Source organism: Aulonocara stuartgranti, assembly GCF_965226115.1.
Source record: "Aulonocara stuartgranti genome assembly, chromosome: 4".
Taxonomy (NCBI): domain Eukaryota; kingdom Metazoa; phylum Chordata; class Actinopteri; order Cichliformes; family Cichlidae; genus Aulonocara; species Aulonocara stuartgranti.
The window spans coordinates 4297604-4311523 of NC_138942.1; the positions used below are offsets into that span (position 1 = coordinate 4297604).

Sequence of the window (13920 nt, forward strand, 5' to 3'; positions counted from 1 at the left end):
AATTTGAATCAAAACAATGGAATTTGAATGAAAAAAACAGAATTTGAATCAAAACAACAGAATTTGAATGAAAAAAACGGAATTTCAATGAAAAGAACGGAATTAAAATGAACAGACCAGAATTTGAATCAAAACAATGGAATTAGAATGAAAAGAACATAATTTGAATGAAAACAACGGAATTTGAATGAACACAACAGAATTTGAATGAAAACAATGGAAGTTTAAAACAAACAACAGAATTAGTCCCTTTGGAGCTGCAAATATGAGAGTGGGATTTGGAATGATGAAAAAGATTCACAGGCAGGAGCTGAGGCTTTGTTATTGTGCATGAAAACCTTTGGTGCTGAAGAACTGACTAACAGTATACAGTCAGCTGATGAAGCAATGTGCCTCCTGCCAATTAACAGTTAAAGATATTTAATGATACAGGAGAATTGTTTTGTGTTTACAGCTTCTTACAATAAAAGCATTTATGTAAATTAACCACTTGCCATGTTTATGTGGGAGAGAGGGAAATACCAGGTAAGATTAACATGTTAACAGTTTTGATGCAGCACCCTCTTTGCGGCTGATTTCACCCAGCAAACTCAAACAACCACTCACCAACTGTTTGGGGGATACGATTTCAAGTAGCAACCGGAAGGAGGTTGTTGACCAGTCTCTTGTTCTGTGTAACTGAGGTTTTATTGCCTAAACCTAACCAAGGAGCTTTCAGAACCCAAACCTAACCATCTACTTCTTAGTGCCCAAACCTCACATAGTATTTAAACTTAACCAGCTTAAAACTACAGCCTATATCACTGCCACCCTTCACCTACATATCGAGAACTTTGCAGGAAGACACAAAATTGCATTTACTATTTACCTTTGATCACACATAATTATTTAATAACCACTGGTGTAAAAAAACAAACAAAAACACATTCACTACACTTGTGGAGTTCCCCATAATTTCACTCTTGGGCCTCAGTAATTCAGTCACTCAGATTAGAAATAGCAGGAGCATTGCTCTAACAAATCACCAGCAAAACACGGACAAAACCAAAATATTGCTCTTCAGTGTCTACCTAAATTAGTAGGTCTAATTTAAGTATTAATTAATTAATAAAGTATGCAATGTGATATCCAGTGACTTATAAGTTAAAGTGTCCTCATTGCAATAACAGATATTAGAAGTTCTTGACTTTAAGCTTTTCATGCCTATTTGGACATTTGTGTGTAGCTTTCTTGCCACAACAGTAACGTTGCTGCTGAATATCACTCCTAATCCACACTTTAGTGTTTCTCTTAGAAGAAGCTGTTTGATTGCACATAAGGACCGACACTAATTCACCCACAGTTACTGCAGCGTAAAGGACTTCCTGCTCTGCTAAGTGGAATGATTGATGCTAAACGGCTAAACTACAGGAAGCCAGTTGAAATTTATCCAGAATGGCATTTTGCACCTAAAAGGACTGCATACATGGATGAGTACAGTCTAATTTTTTTTATTGCATTTTTCAGGATACGAAAACTTCTCCTTTATCCTCTTGCCCTTATCTGCAGTCATTTCTCCAATGTCTGAAAAAAAAAAACATTTAAAGTACTAAACAGCTTTTCTGTGCTGAGATGAGGTCTGAAAATCAAACAGGGAAAAATCCAGATAAAATGTCACAAAAACAATCAAATAAACAGGAATCCACATTTTCAAATAAAATTTTAATATTTAAATTTTACCAAATTATTTCTACACCAACATGTACACAAACATACCCTCTGTACATACATTTTTATTGGCCGTTGGGCTGCTTTGGTCACACAGACCAGCAGTCTGACTCCGACTGTTTTGCTGTAACAAGAGCAAAAACAAAATCAGTCAGCGACTGAGAAGCTTCCCTCTGCATGAATCAAGTTCTGGATGCAGAAAGATCTGAATTAGTTTGCGAAATTCTTTGGAGAAATTCATAACAATGTCGCCCTGTTTCAGTTTTATATTTGTGAAGATGCTGCATGAACATCTAATTTTGTCCTCTGCCGCTGTAGAAAAGAATGAAAAAATGTTTTGAGAGTTAATTACTTGTAAGCCGTAACTCCACAGCGTCTCTAGTAATCCTGCTAACAAACAGAAAAGCCAATCATATAACCTGCTGCTTGGTGGAGTCTTCATGCACTCCTGCAACAGAAGAAACTGTGGATTAATTCAACTTCTGCTGACAAAGTCACCATGACATTAGAAAAATCTTTTGTGCTAGCACATCGGTGGATGATTCTTCATTGGCTGCCTCTTAAATGCAGAATTTAAATTTAATAAAACCCTGATTTCCTCGTACAACATCCTGATCAGCCTCCATCATCTCTCACGGTATCATATTATTGTAACAGAGCACCTCACTCTCAGACTGCAGGCTTGTGGTTCATGGAGTTTCTAAAAGTGGCAGGCAGACACCCTGTCTACTTTTATTATGAGGCTACAAACTTCCTTTTTTGGTAAAGCTGATAGTTAGGATTGGATCATGTGACCCTGAACTATCCTCAGTCATGCTACAGGACTTCTTTTCACTTTCTACTCTCTCCCACCGTTTGTGTTGTCCTTGGCTTTCTGTGCTGCTCTTTTCTCTCTTCCCTTCTTCTTCCAGCTGGTCTCAGTAGATGGCTTCCCCTCTCTGAGCCTGTTGGAGGTCTCCTCCTGTTAAAAAGGAGTTTTTCCTTCCCACTGTCTCACAAGGCATCTTCTGACTGTCTAGATTTTGAAACCAACAAATTAAGGCATCGTTGACCTTCTGTGCTCTATTGTGCTTCATATTTATACACCTGAAGTCTCTATAAAGCTGTTTCCGTCCTTAATCTTGAACAACTGCGAAGCAGTGACTGAGAAGCTGCCCTGCACATTCACGTTAAAGCAAGTTCTGTTTTTGTCTTTGTTTTGACTTCTTTCCACGCTGTCCTCCTTCCTGTTGTTTATATCGTTCCAGAAACAACATGGCGACGTCCGTCCTCGTCAGCTGAAGCCCCGCAGAGACCGCTGGCACGACAGAACTCCTCACCATATGGTAAAACTTGGCCTTCATCATCCTAGTCATCCATTTTTAGAAAGCATTGCAAAAGGCACAATCACACGGAAAACAAAATAAGAGCACCTAGAGCAGAAAATAGGCGCTGAAGGAATGAGAAAGGAGGTTTGTGTGGTTAGGAATGACCAAGAGAGACAAAAACAAGCTGATGAGTGTCATCTCGGTGCATAAACTCCTTCCATCACTGGGGTTATTTGCATTTGGAGCTACAGGTTATAACTTAATTTTTCAACATTTATCCAGTCAGACATATTAAGCCTTTTGGCAATCATTCATCATCAGTGCTAATCTGCTTATTATGCTAAGACCATGTTCCTTCAGCTAAATGTGACACAATACTAATCATTTTTCCAGAGACTCTGTAATGTTTTTCCAAAAGGCTCTTAAGGAACCTTTGACAAATCTCTCGTAATACATTTCTCTGCTACATTATCATGAAGCTCATCCAACACTACGAGAGGAAATCCTGCACTTTCTTAATGAGTGGCTTATTATGTTCCATCGCTGCCAGCATCCTCGCTAACGACATCTTTGCACATAGCAGATGGTTTGCTTCTTTGTGCTGGCATGTGGCCCAAACACACTTAGAGGAAGAACAACCGGGGAGGCAGTCAGCTGCAGGGGAGTTTGTCAGCGTTTAACCAGGCAAGCGCGATCCCTCCTCGGAGAAAAAGACGTTTAGCGAAGGCCCAGTTCAGATCTGAGCCGCACAAATGTTGACTTTGACCTCTGGACAGGAAACCGGGGATCTGAGCAGCTGGTCCGAGCAGGCAGGGAGAAATAACGGCACGGCATCCAACGGGAAGAAGATAAGACGGAGTTGCCTAACACGCGTTTAAGGACAACAGATACATAAACATGCACCTTCTGAGTCTGTCTCCTTAGTTAATAAAGAGACTGTGCTGATCAGCTAGAATCAGAGATGTTTCCTGGTAAGCAGGTGTGCAGATGCTTTTTCTCCCACAGCTGCACTGATGCAGTGCCGGTGCTGAGACAGGTCTGCCTTCATGTCGGCTGGAAAATGTCATGCGATGTGGTCCCAGATATATTCTGTTTAGTGTCAGTTTTCACAGTTCCGTGTTTGTTATTTGTCTTTTCTTTCTTTACAGGTTTGTTTTCTTATGTGTTGTTTTTGGTTTTACTTCAGATTTTATTCTTTTTGCTCCCACTTGGGTCTGCTCTGTAACCAACCTTCTGTTGTTGGATGTATACATGTTCTCGTTTTTGCCTTTGTCCTTGTCACTTTGTCAAGTTACACTCTGTGTGTTCACTCTCCAAGTGTTCCTTGGGCTTTTCCTGCTTTTATTTTGAGTCCTTGCTTTATTGAGTTTCTAGGTTTGTTGTAACAGCTAACACAGATTGTGTTTTCTTTTGTTTGCTTTTTATTTACGTCTCTGTCCTCTAATCATCGTGGGAAGCAATTTCATGCTGCAAAGAATTTGGAAATTGCTGATTTTCTTGCAGCAGTCCTTTCCGTAGCTGCTGATGTTCCTGCTTCCAACTTTGGTGGCAGGAATTTTCTGTGACTTCTTATGAAAGTGCTACATGGAAACAGAAATTGGTACTGGGGCCGTATCTGTGAAAAAATATGTCTGATAACTCGTTCTTGCTTCAGGTCCTGATGTTTTATGGTTCTCAGTTGGAACCCTTTCATGTTCTGAACTCCTTATTTTGCTTTAGATCAAATGAGAAAACAATCTAAGAGCCCATGTTTGTGGACGGTCATCTCTGCAAGGTAGTTGGCCGATGTGTGGTTACCTAAATGTAGCATATCATATTAAACCATACTGGACTATTAGCTACATTAGGCAGTCATGCTGCATTATGCTTATTGCATTTTAACATTACTCATAAATATTCCTGCTCACATATTCTGTTTCTCTTCACTGTGACTTTAAAAAATCTGATTTTTGTACCAGGCGTGTTGTCATAAACACTCCTTATCATTTCTTAAAGACCTCGTAGTACCATATCACCCCATTAGAGCACTTCGCTCTCACACTGCAGGTTTACTTGTTGTTCCTAGAGTGTTTAAAAGTAGAATAGGAGGCAGAGTCTTCAGTCCCTCTTCTGTGGAACAAGCTCCCAGCTTGGACTTTGGAGACAGACACCCTTTCTGCTTTTAAGATTAGGCTTAAAACTTTACTTTTTTTTATAAAGCATATAATTAGGGCTGGATCAGGGGACTCTGAATCCTCCCTTAGATACACTCCAATAGGTCTAGGCTGCTGGGGATTCCCATGATGCATTGAGTGTTTTTCATTTGCCTTTTTCTCTCACCTCTCTGCATTTAATTATTGCTTATTTTTAATCTCTGGCTCTCTTCATGCTGTTCTTGTGAGGTCAGTCAGTGAGAAATAGTCAACACAAACTAATTTTCTCGACATTGAAAGTCAAGAAAATTAGTTTATTAACTAGTCGATCTGTTGTATTTTCAGAAAGAGCCAGGCTAGCTGTTCCACATTTCCTGTCTCTGTTTAAATCCTCAAGAGTCCCATTTTCACCCTGAAGCTGTCTTCTTAACAGAAGGCCTCACAGGGTCCTTTCCGCTCTCTTTTGTGTCCAAACCACATGGATCAGAAACCTGCCAATACTCAGTTTTATGGTCACTGACAAAGGTCACCGAGGGTTGTGGATTCTTTAGAGCCCTTCTGAGTAAAGTGACGTTCATCCCTATTTCTGGAGAGGCCTCAGTGTCCTGGAGGGGCCCTGATCCGATCAGCGTCCCCGGCTGTGACGCGTGGCCTCGGGGGTCACGCTCTGCCGGGATCACGTGTTTACCTTGAGCTGGAGATGGGCCGGTTTGATATACAACGAGCCGACAGCTCATGAATCACAAAGAAATGAGGAACCATCATGGGCCTGTAGGATGAAACCAGGGACATGCTACAGAGCTGTGAACCCCGAGGGCCCAGATTATGAATATCTCAATATGCTTTTCTGTGTGAGTTTGAGGACAGAACCACACTGTACCAATGTGAAATTAGAACACTGTAGTAGTAAAAAATACTCAGTGTCCTCCAAAGGGTCTAACAGCTAAACACTGATTGCTGAATTATTCAATGAATTACTGAATCAGCAGCTAGTTAACATGATATTTTGGGTTGTTTCTAGAGTTCATGTCTTATTTTAGTTGGACGTAGCCTGTAAAGAAAATGTTTCAAGGATGTGTGCCTTTATTATAGACGTTTACTTTTTAATTTAAAAACTTAGCTGTAGTTTTTCTAGTGTCACTACTTATAAAAGGTATTTGTGGCTAAACATCAGTTAGCCAGTTTTCACTATTTCTCTCATGTATAAACCAACAAGGGTAAAATTAGTAGATAAACATTGTAAAAATGTAGATTCATATTTTATGAATTCTACACTTCTACAGATTTAGCGGCTGAACGGTAGAAGCCCCGCCCATTTACATTATGACGCTTTTCCCGTCACCATGACTGGATGATCCGTTCACTGCCTTTGTGTTTAATTTGAGATATCATCTATGGTTTTATTGTGACTGGCTAAAAATGTTTGGATGGATGGCGACCAAATCCAACTAAATTAAATCAAATGATGCCATAAACAAGATTGCTTTGTTTTACTTATTCCACAAGGGGGCACTATGGCGCAAAGAGAATCCCTAACTGATGCATCTTTCCCAGGTGTTCCCTGTCCTCTGGATCAAAATATAAATCCCTGCAGCTGCAGTTCAATTTGTCTGACACAATAAGGTGATGTTAACACCTTATTGTTAACACACCCGTTAACACAACCGTGCTTGGGACTGGACGGCATCAATGCCGTTAGCTTGTTAACACATTGACGCCGTCCAGCCTCACACATCCGCAGTAACTCGTTAACGGAGATTTGTCGCGTTAACGTCATTTTAACGAGATTAACGCTGACAGTTCTTTCTTGTTCTGAAATTCTGCATGTCAGGATGTAACTCGTTCACTTACCATCTGCTCGTTTTTGTCAACTCAGTGCTGAAAAATACTTTAAACTCTAACGTGAGTAATTATCTGCTTTTCTTCAGCCAACGGATGCCACAGCAGCACAAAGAAAGGTCAGCCTGCAGAGGTCGCTAATGTTTCTCTGAGGAAACCTGCGATGCACAAGCAGGTAAGCCGAAAGAGGCGCGCAATGATGTTGAGTCTGAAGTAACAGCAGATGATGATGATGATTACTTTTATGGTGTGATCACATTTTAATCAAAGCAAGTCTCCTCTCCACTTTCCACTTTCTCGTCCAATAAAAACACCCATTTCTTAGGAGTTGGCTTACATCCGTTTTTTTTGCCAAACCTAACATCAGAGTTACCTACCATCACCATCACAGTCTCACAGGGTCAATGCATTCGTCTTTTAACCAACAAGTATCTCAAATTTGAGCATCTGATACCCCGTCACTGGTGATTGGTTGATAAAACTGGACAATCATTAACCAAAATTAAGTTTGATTTCATACAAATCACCTTTATGTAACGTTTCTAAATTAATAGCAACTCATAAGCTATGAATAGATCAGAAGTGCTAAGACTGCTTTCTATTTACTTAAAGCATCCTCCACTCTGACAGTTTTCTTACTGAGTGCACCACGTGTCTATTTAAGATCACTTACATGTAGATTTTCCTTAGCTGTCAAAAAATAATTTGCTGTTACAGTAACAAAGGTTTTCACCCTCATTAATGCTGATAAATGTAATTATTCCAGTCTCATCTTCTTTTATAGCATAGGACTCCAAAACCAGGAAGAAATTAACCTATAATTCCCTCTCTTTATTACTTTAAACTGAAACATGAGGTGATCACAGTCATTTTGGCAAAGTTTAGGTTTGAAGGTTTCTCAGAAATGACAAACTGCAGCTGTTCTCAGGTTAAAACTGTTTGAAATTGCTTTAGGATAATAACAACACAGTCTGAGAACCTTGGTATCTGAGCACTTGGAATTCATTTCTCTGAAGATATATTTACTAAGAATAGCTGATAGCTCGCTCATTTGTTGCACATTTGGCAAGAAATGGCTAAAACATCTGTTTAAATAAAAATGGAAAAGCTCACTTTCAGAGTTCAGTATTTAGAAGCTTTTATGCTTTTTCTAGAACCTCCATGCAGTCTTGAATCACTGCCTGTTCCCCAAAGAATTACTGTATGATGCCCTGTTGGCTGTCTTACTCTTTAGCAATGATTGTCAGGATTGGATACTAGATACTTCAGCTCAGTGAGACATCGCCCAGATTTGCTGCTAAAACTCTGAACTGCCAAAAAGTCGCGTGTTTTTGTTTGTGCATCGTGTCTTTTCGCGTCCTCCTTTCTGTAAAAAGCGAGCAGCACTCACAGCACGCTCTTTAGTTTGGTCAGGCTGTTCTGTGGTCACAATCACCCATATCACCACAGCCACAGTTTTCCTGTAAAAGATTCCACTTCAAAGGAAGCTGGCGCTCTCTTTCCACTGAAAGCAGGGCCGCTCCCGCAGCTCCGATGGACCCAGGCCAACTTCGATTACATGCCAACCCACGTGACTAATTACGAGTCAGATGAGGGCATACAGTGTCATGATCACACAGGAGAGTATAGGTGGACGGACAGTTGGGCCATATGGGCGTCTGAGATTTGGACAAATGTTAGAGTTTGTGAAGAAGCAGGCCAGCCAAAAAATAATAACAAATAATCAAAGCTCACACTGGGAGCTCTGGGAGCGCCGGGTCCACGGATCCCGCCAAACCTGGACTGTGGTTGTTGCGGTCAGAGCTGCCAGCCGCCATGTTTTGCACGACCAAGGTGAGAACATGTTTGTCGCGCTCCTCGGTGTCGTTCTCGTTTGATGGTGTTGTTGTTGGACCAGGTGGGTGTTGTACGAAGGTGTGGCGAGGAAGCTGCTCCGTGCGCAGCTTTTACGTTCAATGCCTCGGGTGAAGCGGCATCACGTGAGGAAGACGATAGCGATGTAGCTGCCGGTGTAAACACACTGTTTACACACAGCTGAATCTGAGCACTTGCTTAACCCTGTAATGTGCATGCGTCTCATTCCCAAACACACACACACACAATCAGAGACGCTGCTTCTCATTGGCTGCTTGTTTTCCCTCCTGCTCTCTCCCCCTCCTCCCAGTTGTAATTTGTCTCTTAAATATCATCATTCAGCCATTTCCATCAAGCCAACCCCCATCACCAACACCTACGCCTTGCTGCTCCCTCCTCCCTCACTATTTGGGTCTCTGGGGAGGGAGGGGGGGCAAGGATCATGTAAATACACCCCCCCCCCCCCCCCTCCTCATCTGCCTCCTTGTCCTCTCTCTTTTTTCTTCTTTCCTCGGAAATTTCCCTTCTTCCCATCCTCCAGTGCCTCCATCCCTGAACTAGCTCAGTGATGTTTCTTCATCTTTTATCTCTCCTCCTGCATGGACATCATTGGGTGAGGTGAAAGGGGAAGGCAGGTGTGGAGGTGAGGTGGTGATTGGGCTACAACCTTAAAACTCATGTGACAGCAGATTAACCGGAGGCAAGACTTTGTCACGCTCCCACAGCCGCCACAATTCCCCTTACTGCCTCCCTCCTCCTCCTCCCTCATGCTACCTTCCCACCGCAGTTACACACACCTCCCTCCCTCCCCCTCCTGCAACACAACTCCTCTCCGCTCACTCCGCGGCTTGTGAGACCGTTGGCAGCCTTGGTGCGTGGAGGGAAAGAGAAAGGAGAGAGGAGAGAGTGAGGCTTTCCCAGAATAGAGAAGCAGGAGGAGGTGAGAGGGATGATGATGGAAGCCAGCTTTGACACTGAGGAGAGTTTTGACGATCCCTCCTGTCTCGCCCCGCAGCCCCCCGGCTCTGTTTCGCCGGCCAAGAGGCAGATCAAGGAGGTCAAGGAGACCAAGATCACTGTGAGTACTGAGAAACTTAATCCTTCCTCTTCTCCTTCTTTGTGCTTCTATCTGTGCATCCTCTGCTGAAGCTCCTCATGCACCTCAATTAAGTTCAAATCACTTGTTTTTTCTCTTTTACCATCTGTTGACGTTAAACTCAAATCATAATGCATTACATGTCCTTGTGGAGTAATGTGAGGGGGTTCCCTGCAATACTGGATACCTCAATCATCTGAATGAAGAGGCTGTGCGGGAGTCTCGCACTCATATCAGTCTCATTGACTTGAGCGGCCTCAGTCTATAATATTGATTTTATGTCTGTCAAAGATTAATTCACGCTTTGGAGACTCTCTGATGTGTTTTTAATGACTGATAAGTGAGGAGCCTGCAGAATCCTGTTGGTATTTTTATGATATGTCAGATTAAGTGTGTGTTTGTCTCCTCCAGTTGTTATCACCCTCTGCAGGTCACACTCGGAGTAGAAACTGAGGTCTTCACCACGGTGCAGGGATTTTTTTCTATAATGTACACAGTAGCTTTGTGTGAAGATACCCAGACAGTAGTTGCAGTTATGTAATCTCTCAGTCCATAATGCAGGCTGTGGTGAGGGGGTGGTGGGGGGCAGCGGTTAGGCGGTCGTGCGTTGATGGAGAAGCAGACAGAGGTGGGTTTTGTGTCTCGCGAGGGGCTGATTTTGCACTCGGTGGGCTCGCTGACCTGCTGCAGCCACGGGAGCCGTCAGTCTGGCTATTGTGAAAAACACCACCAGACCTGAGAGAGATGCAGCAAGTCCAGTTTCCATGGTGACAAAGGCAATAGCACTGATTAATGGGTGTTGAAATGGAAAACACCGCCATAGGAGAAAGTGGTGGTGGTGGTTTGAGAGGGAGGGGGGAACCATTCAGATATTCACAGAAGACATACTGTTTTGAAGATTATTTCTTCCTCCTCTTTGTTTGCTTTTCCAAAGCCTTTCACAGCTCGCAGATCTATTGTTGTTCTTTGGCTTCATCCAAAGAGTTCTCATGGAGAGATTTCTTTCCTTCTCCACTAAAAAAAAGAGGAATTTCTGGGAAGTCTTGATGCTTGGGAAGAAAAAAAAACAATCATGCATGCTAAATGTCTCTGCAGCAGCTGGGAAAAAAAATACAGGTGATAACAACTAAATCAGTGACGTCGGCCCTCAGAGGTGTCTTTTTGTTCGTCGTGGTGCACCTCACGTTACACAACCCCTCCACAGTTGTCATGGAGACGCTCACATCCATGACGGTTGGCAAAATGGACCCTCGCGGGGCGCCGAGGCTTCACACACGAGAAGCAGCCGCCTTGCGACCTTGTTTTCACCTTCACCACATCTGACCGATCGGATCAGATTTAATAATTTTTGAGACTTGAGGTTTTTAGTGAAACATTCATGCCCCTGTGGTTTGACTTGTTGCTGGGCTGCACGTGCTCGGTACCACGTCAGCTGGCATCTTTGCAGAGGAGGTTTCAGTGAAGAAACGGCAATCTGGGTCCGAACAAATGGAAAGAAGAGTTAAAACACGGTCCAGATTTTTTGCCATGTTACCGTGAAAAGGATTCACAAGGTTCATCAGAGTTAGCTACCAAGCTGGCTCACTATCAGAAGATGTTAAGTATTTCTGAAAAGTAAAATAAAAAAAACGTATCTGGGCTGCTGGTGAAAAAGTAAATGCCAGAAAAGTTCAGCTAATTAACATATGATCTCTCATAAAGTGGTTAGGTATCATTACGCTCATATTTCATGTGGCATCATGTGAACATTGATCAAGAGCCAAAATGGATGTGACTTAAGTACTGGTTGCTAGGGAAACGCATCTGTTCTGCATCATTCGTTCTTGGAGGTTACTGGATGAAATCGATTGCTTTGGTCGCTAGCAGTACACAAACGCGCTAACTGCTAGTAAAACTTGTAACAAAATGGAAAATTTCACCTTGAAAGTAAAATAAACCTTCTCCATTTCTGGTTTGTGTTGCTCTTTGCTCAGTATCACTACAGTATGGCCAAGAGCGGGATAGTGTTCATAGACAAGTCTGTGATTTGCATTCAGGCTGTGACTGCAGCATTATGCTAGCAACCAGCCTTTATCAAAAGCAAGCTAGCCAAGCTACAATTAAAAGTTAGTATTAGCTCCTATTTTTTGATGCCTGTGCACGCCACCGCATCATTCTCATGAGCAAAGTGAAGCAACGGAGCCATAATTCAGTTCAGCAACATGTGACATCATCCAATGCATGTGAATGAGAAGCAAGAGCGTTGAAGCCTGAAATTAATCGGTGTCAATGCTGCCTAACATCTGTGTGTGCAAATGGTGTAAATGGCACCATATATTTCAGCTACCTTTAATTTAAAACATGTTTTAGATATTAAACCTGTATATGTGATTAATGGCTTTAAATGTATCTTACAGTTAGTATTTGTATTAACAATGATTAACCTCGTTTTGTCTCCTGTTTTATCAGCTAATAAACTAAGAACATTCCTGGTTGCTCCCAGGCTTGGAAACAATATTAACAGACAATAAAGAAGAAAACTGAGTGGGGGTTATAGTAAGGTGAACCTGTGTACGGCTGTGAAGGTGGAGTCTTGCAGGAAATGTGCTATATGCTGCTCGAAAACGAACATTCGCAAGAGAGCGTTTCAGTTGTTTGTTCATCTGCCAGGTTTACGTCTCTCACGGACCATTTGTTCTTTGACTTGATTTCCCCCCCCCCCCCCCCTCCCCCGACTCTCGTCAGCAAAATAAATAAACACAAAAATATGTAATGAAATAAGCATTGTCTGTAGCTTGGATACTAAACTCTCATGAGGGCGAATGCTTATGAATGCTGACTGAGGACTAAATGTGCCAGTTCACTCAGCAAATCTACACTCATATATAGCTTGCAGCTTTGTTTTGTGCTAAATTCAAACAGTCAAGCCCGATGGCTGGACTTCAAACACCCCCCCAAGACTGGCCTCGGTCTGATTTATCACACGCTGTGGCATAAAGGTAATCTATATTAATATTTTATTCTCAGCCCCAGAGTACCTCACTAAGCAGCCATCAGGGAGAAGTAAGTTAGCCAGACAGGCTTCCCTTAGATGAATGGTCTCATTTTTTGCTGGATGTGAGAGGCAGATAAACAACAGTCATGATAAATGTGGAGCCAGTGTAATGGAAAATCTGGTGCCCATGACAATCAGTATGGTCTCTGAGGCAGAAAATGAACAAAGTGACTGGTCTGCACACAGAGTAAATCACACCGCTGCTCCTTTACATTACAATGTGCTGCTGTGAGTTAATGTTGTTTATTAGCTTGCTACCATGCCCGTGAGTTTCAGTGGCAGTTTGCCATATTAACATGTCCTCTGGATTTTAGCGATTATATAACAAAGAGAAGAAGAGCATTACTCATCTATTTTACGTTCTGTTTTTTGGAAGTTGTTATGATGCTTTGTTTGTGGTGGCAAAGAGAGGAGAGTGAGGAAGCCCACTACATATTAATGCTGGGGTTGGTGAAGTTTTAAGTGCAAAATAATCAAGGTTTTATGTGGAAATATACCTGTATATGGAAATATTCACACTCCTCTGTCACAAATACTGAAAATCTAAAAACATTAACTGTTCTATACTTCTTTCTTGCCTTCTCTGTTGAGCCCTCCAACATAAAGATATTTGCGTCATAAATCTACTGCATGGCTTGTACAGGAGAGCTTGTAATATACACAAGTATGGCACTTTTATTTTACCATTAAAAATCAGGCGTCATCTGCCTCTAAAATAGATAATTATCAGCTTAGCGTAGCTTCATTGTGAATTTTATTTCCTTGTGTATTTTTCCAGCCTCCAAGGCTTTACTGTTTTGGTTTGCTCTTATGGTATTGTATTTGGCCACAGCTACAGTGCAGAAGACAGCGAGAGGCAATCGTTAAAGACAGTATGTATATATATATTTATATATACATATATATATTTTGTTGCTAAAGAGCAACCATTTTCAAGTGAAAGCTAGAAAT

The 13920-nt window shown here is 41.9% G+C and overlaps 1 protein-coding gene across 4 annotated transcripts in view; it reads left to right on the forward strand.

Moving 5' to 3' along the window:
* Positions 1 to 13920, forward strand: part of gas7a (growth arrest-specific 7a) — a 57793-nt gene that overhangs the window by 16455 nt on the left and 27418 nt on the right. For 2 of the 4 annotated variants that reach the window (XM_082531051.1, XM_082531052.1), the window contains exons 3-5: positions 2955 to 3032; positions 7075 to 7160; positions 9855 to 9917. In XM_082531051.1, coding sequence (XP_082387177.1) covers positions 2955 to 3032; positions 7075 to 7160; positions 9855 to 9917 — 227 coding nt within the window. Of the gene's footprint in view, positions 1 to 2954; positions 3033 to 3649; positions 3986 to 7074; positions 7161 to 9854; positions 9918 to 13920 lie in introns of those variants that run through there. The other 2 variants (XM_082531054.1, XM_082531053.1) reach the window with 2 other exon arrangements.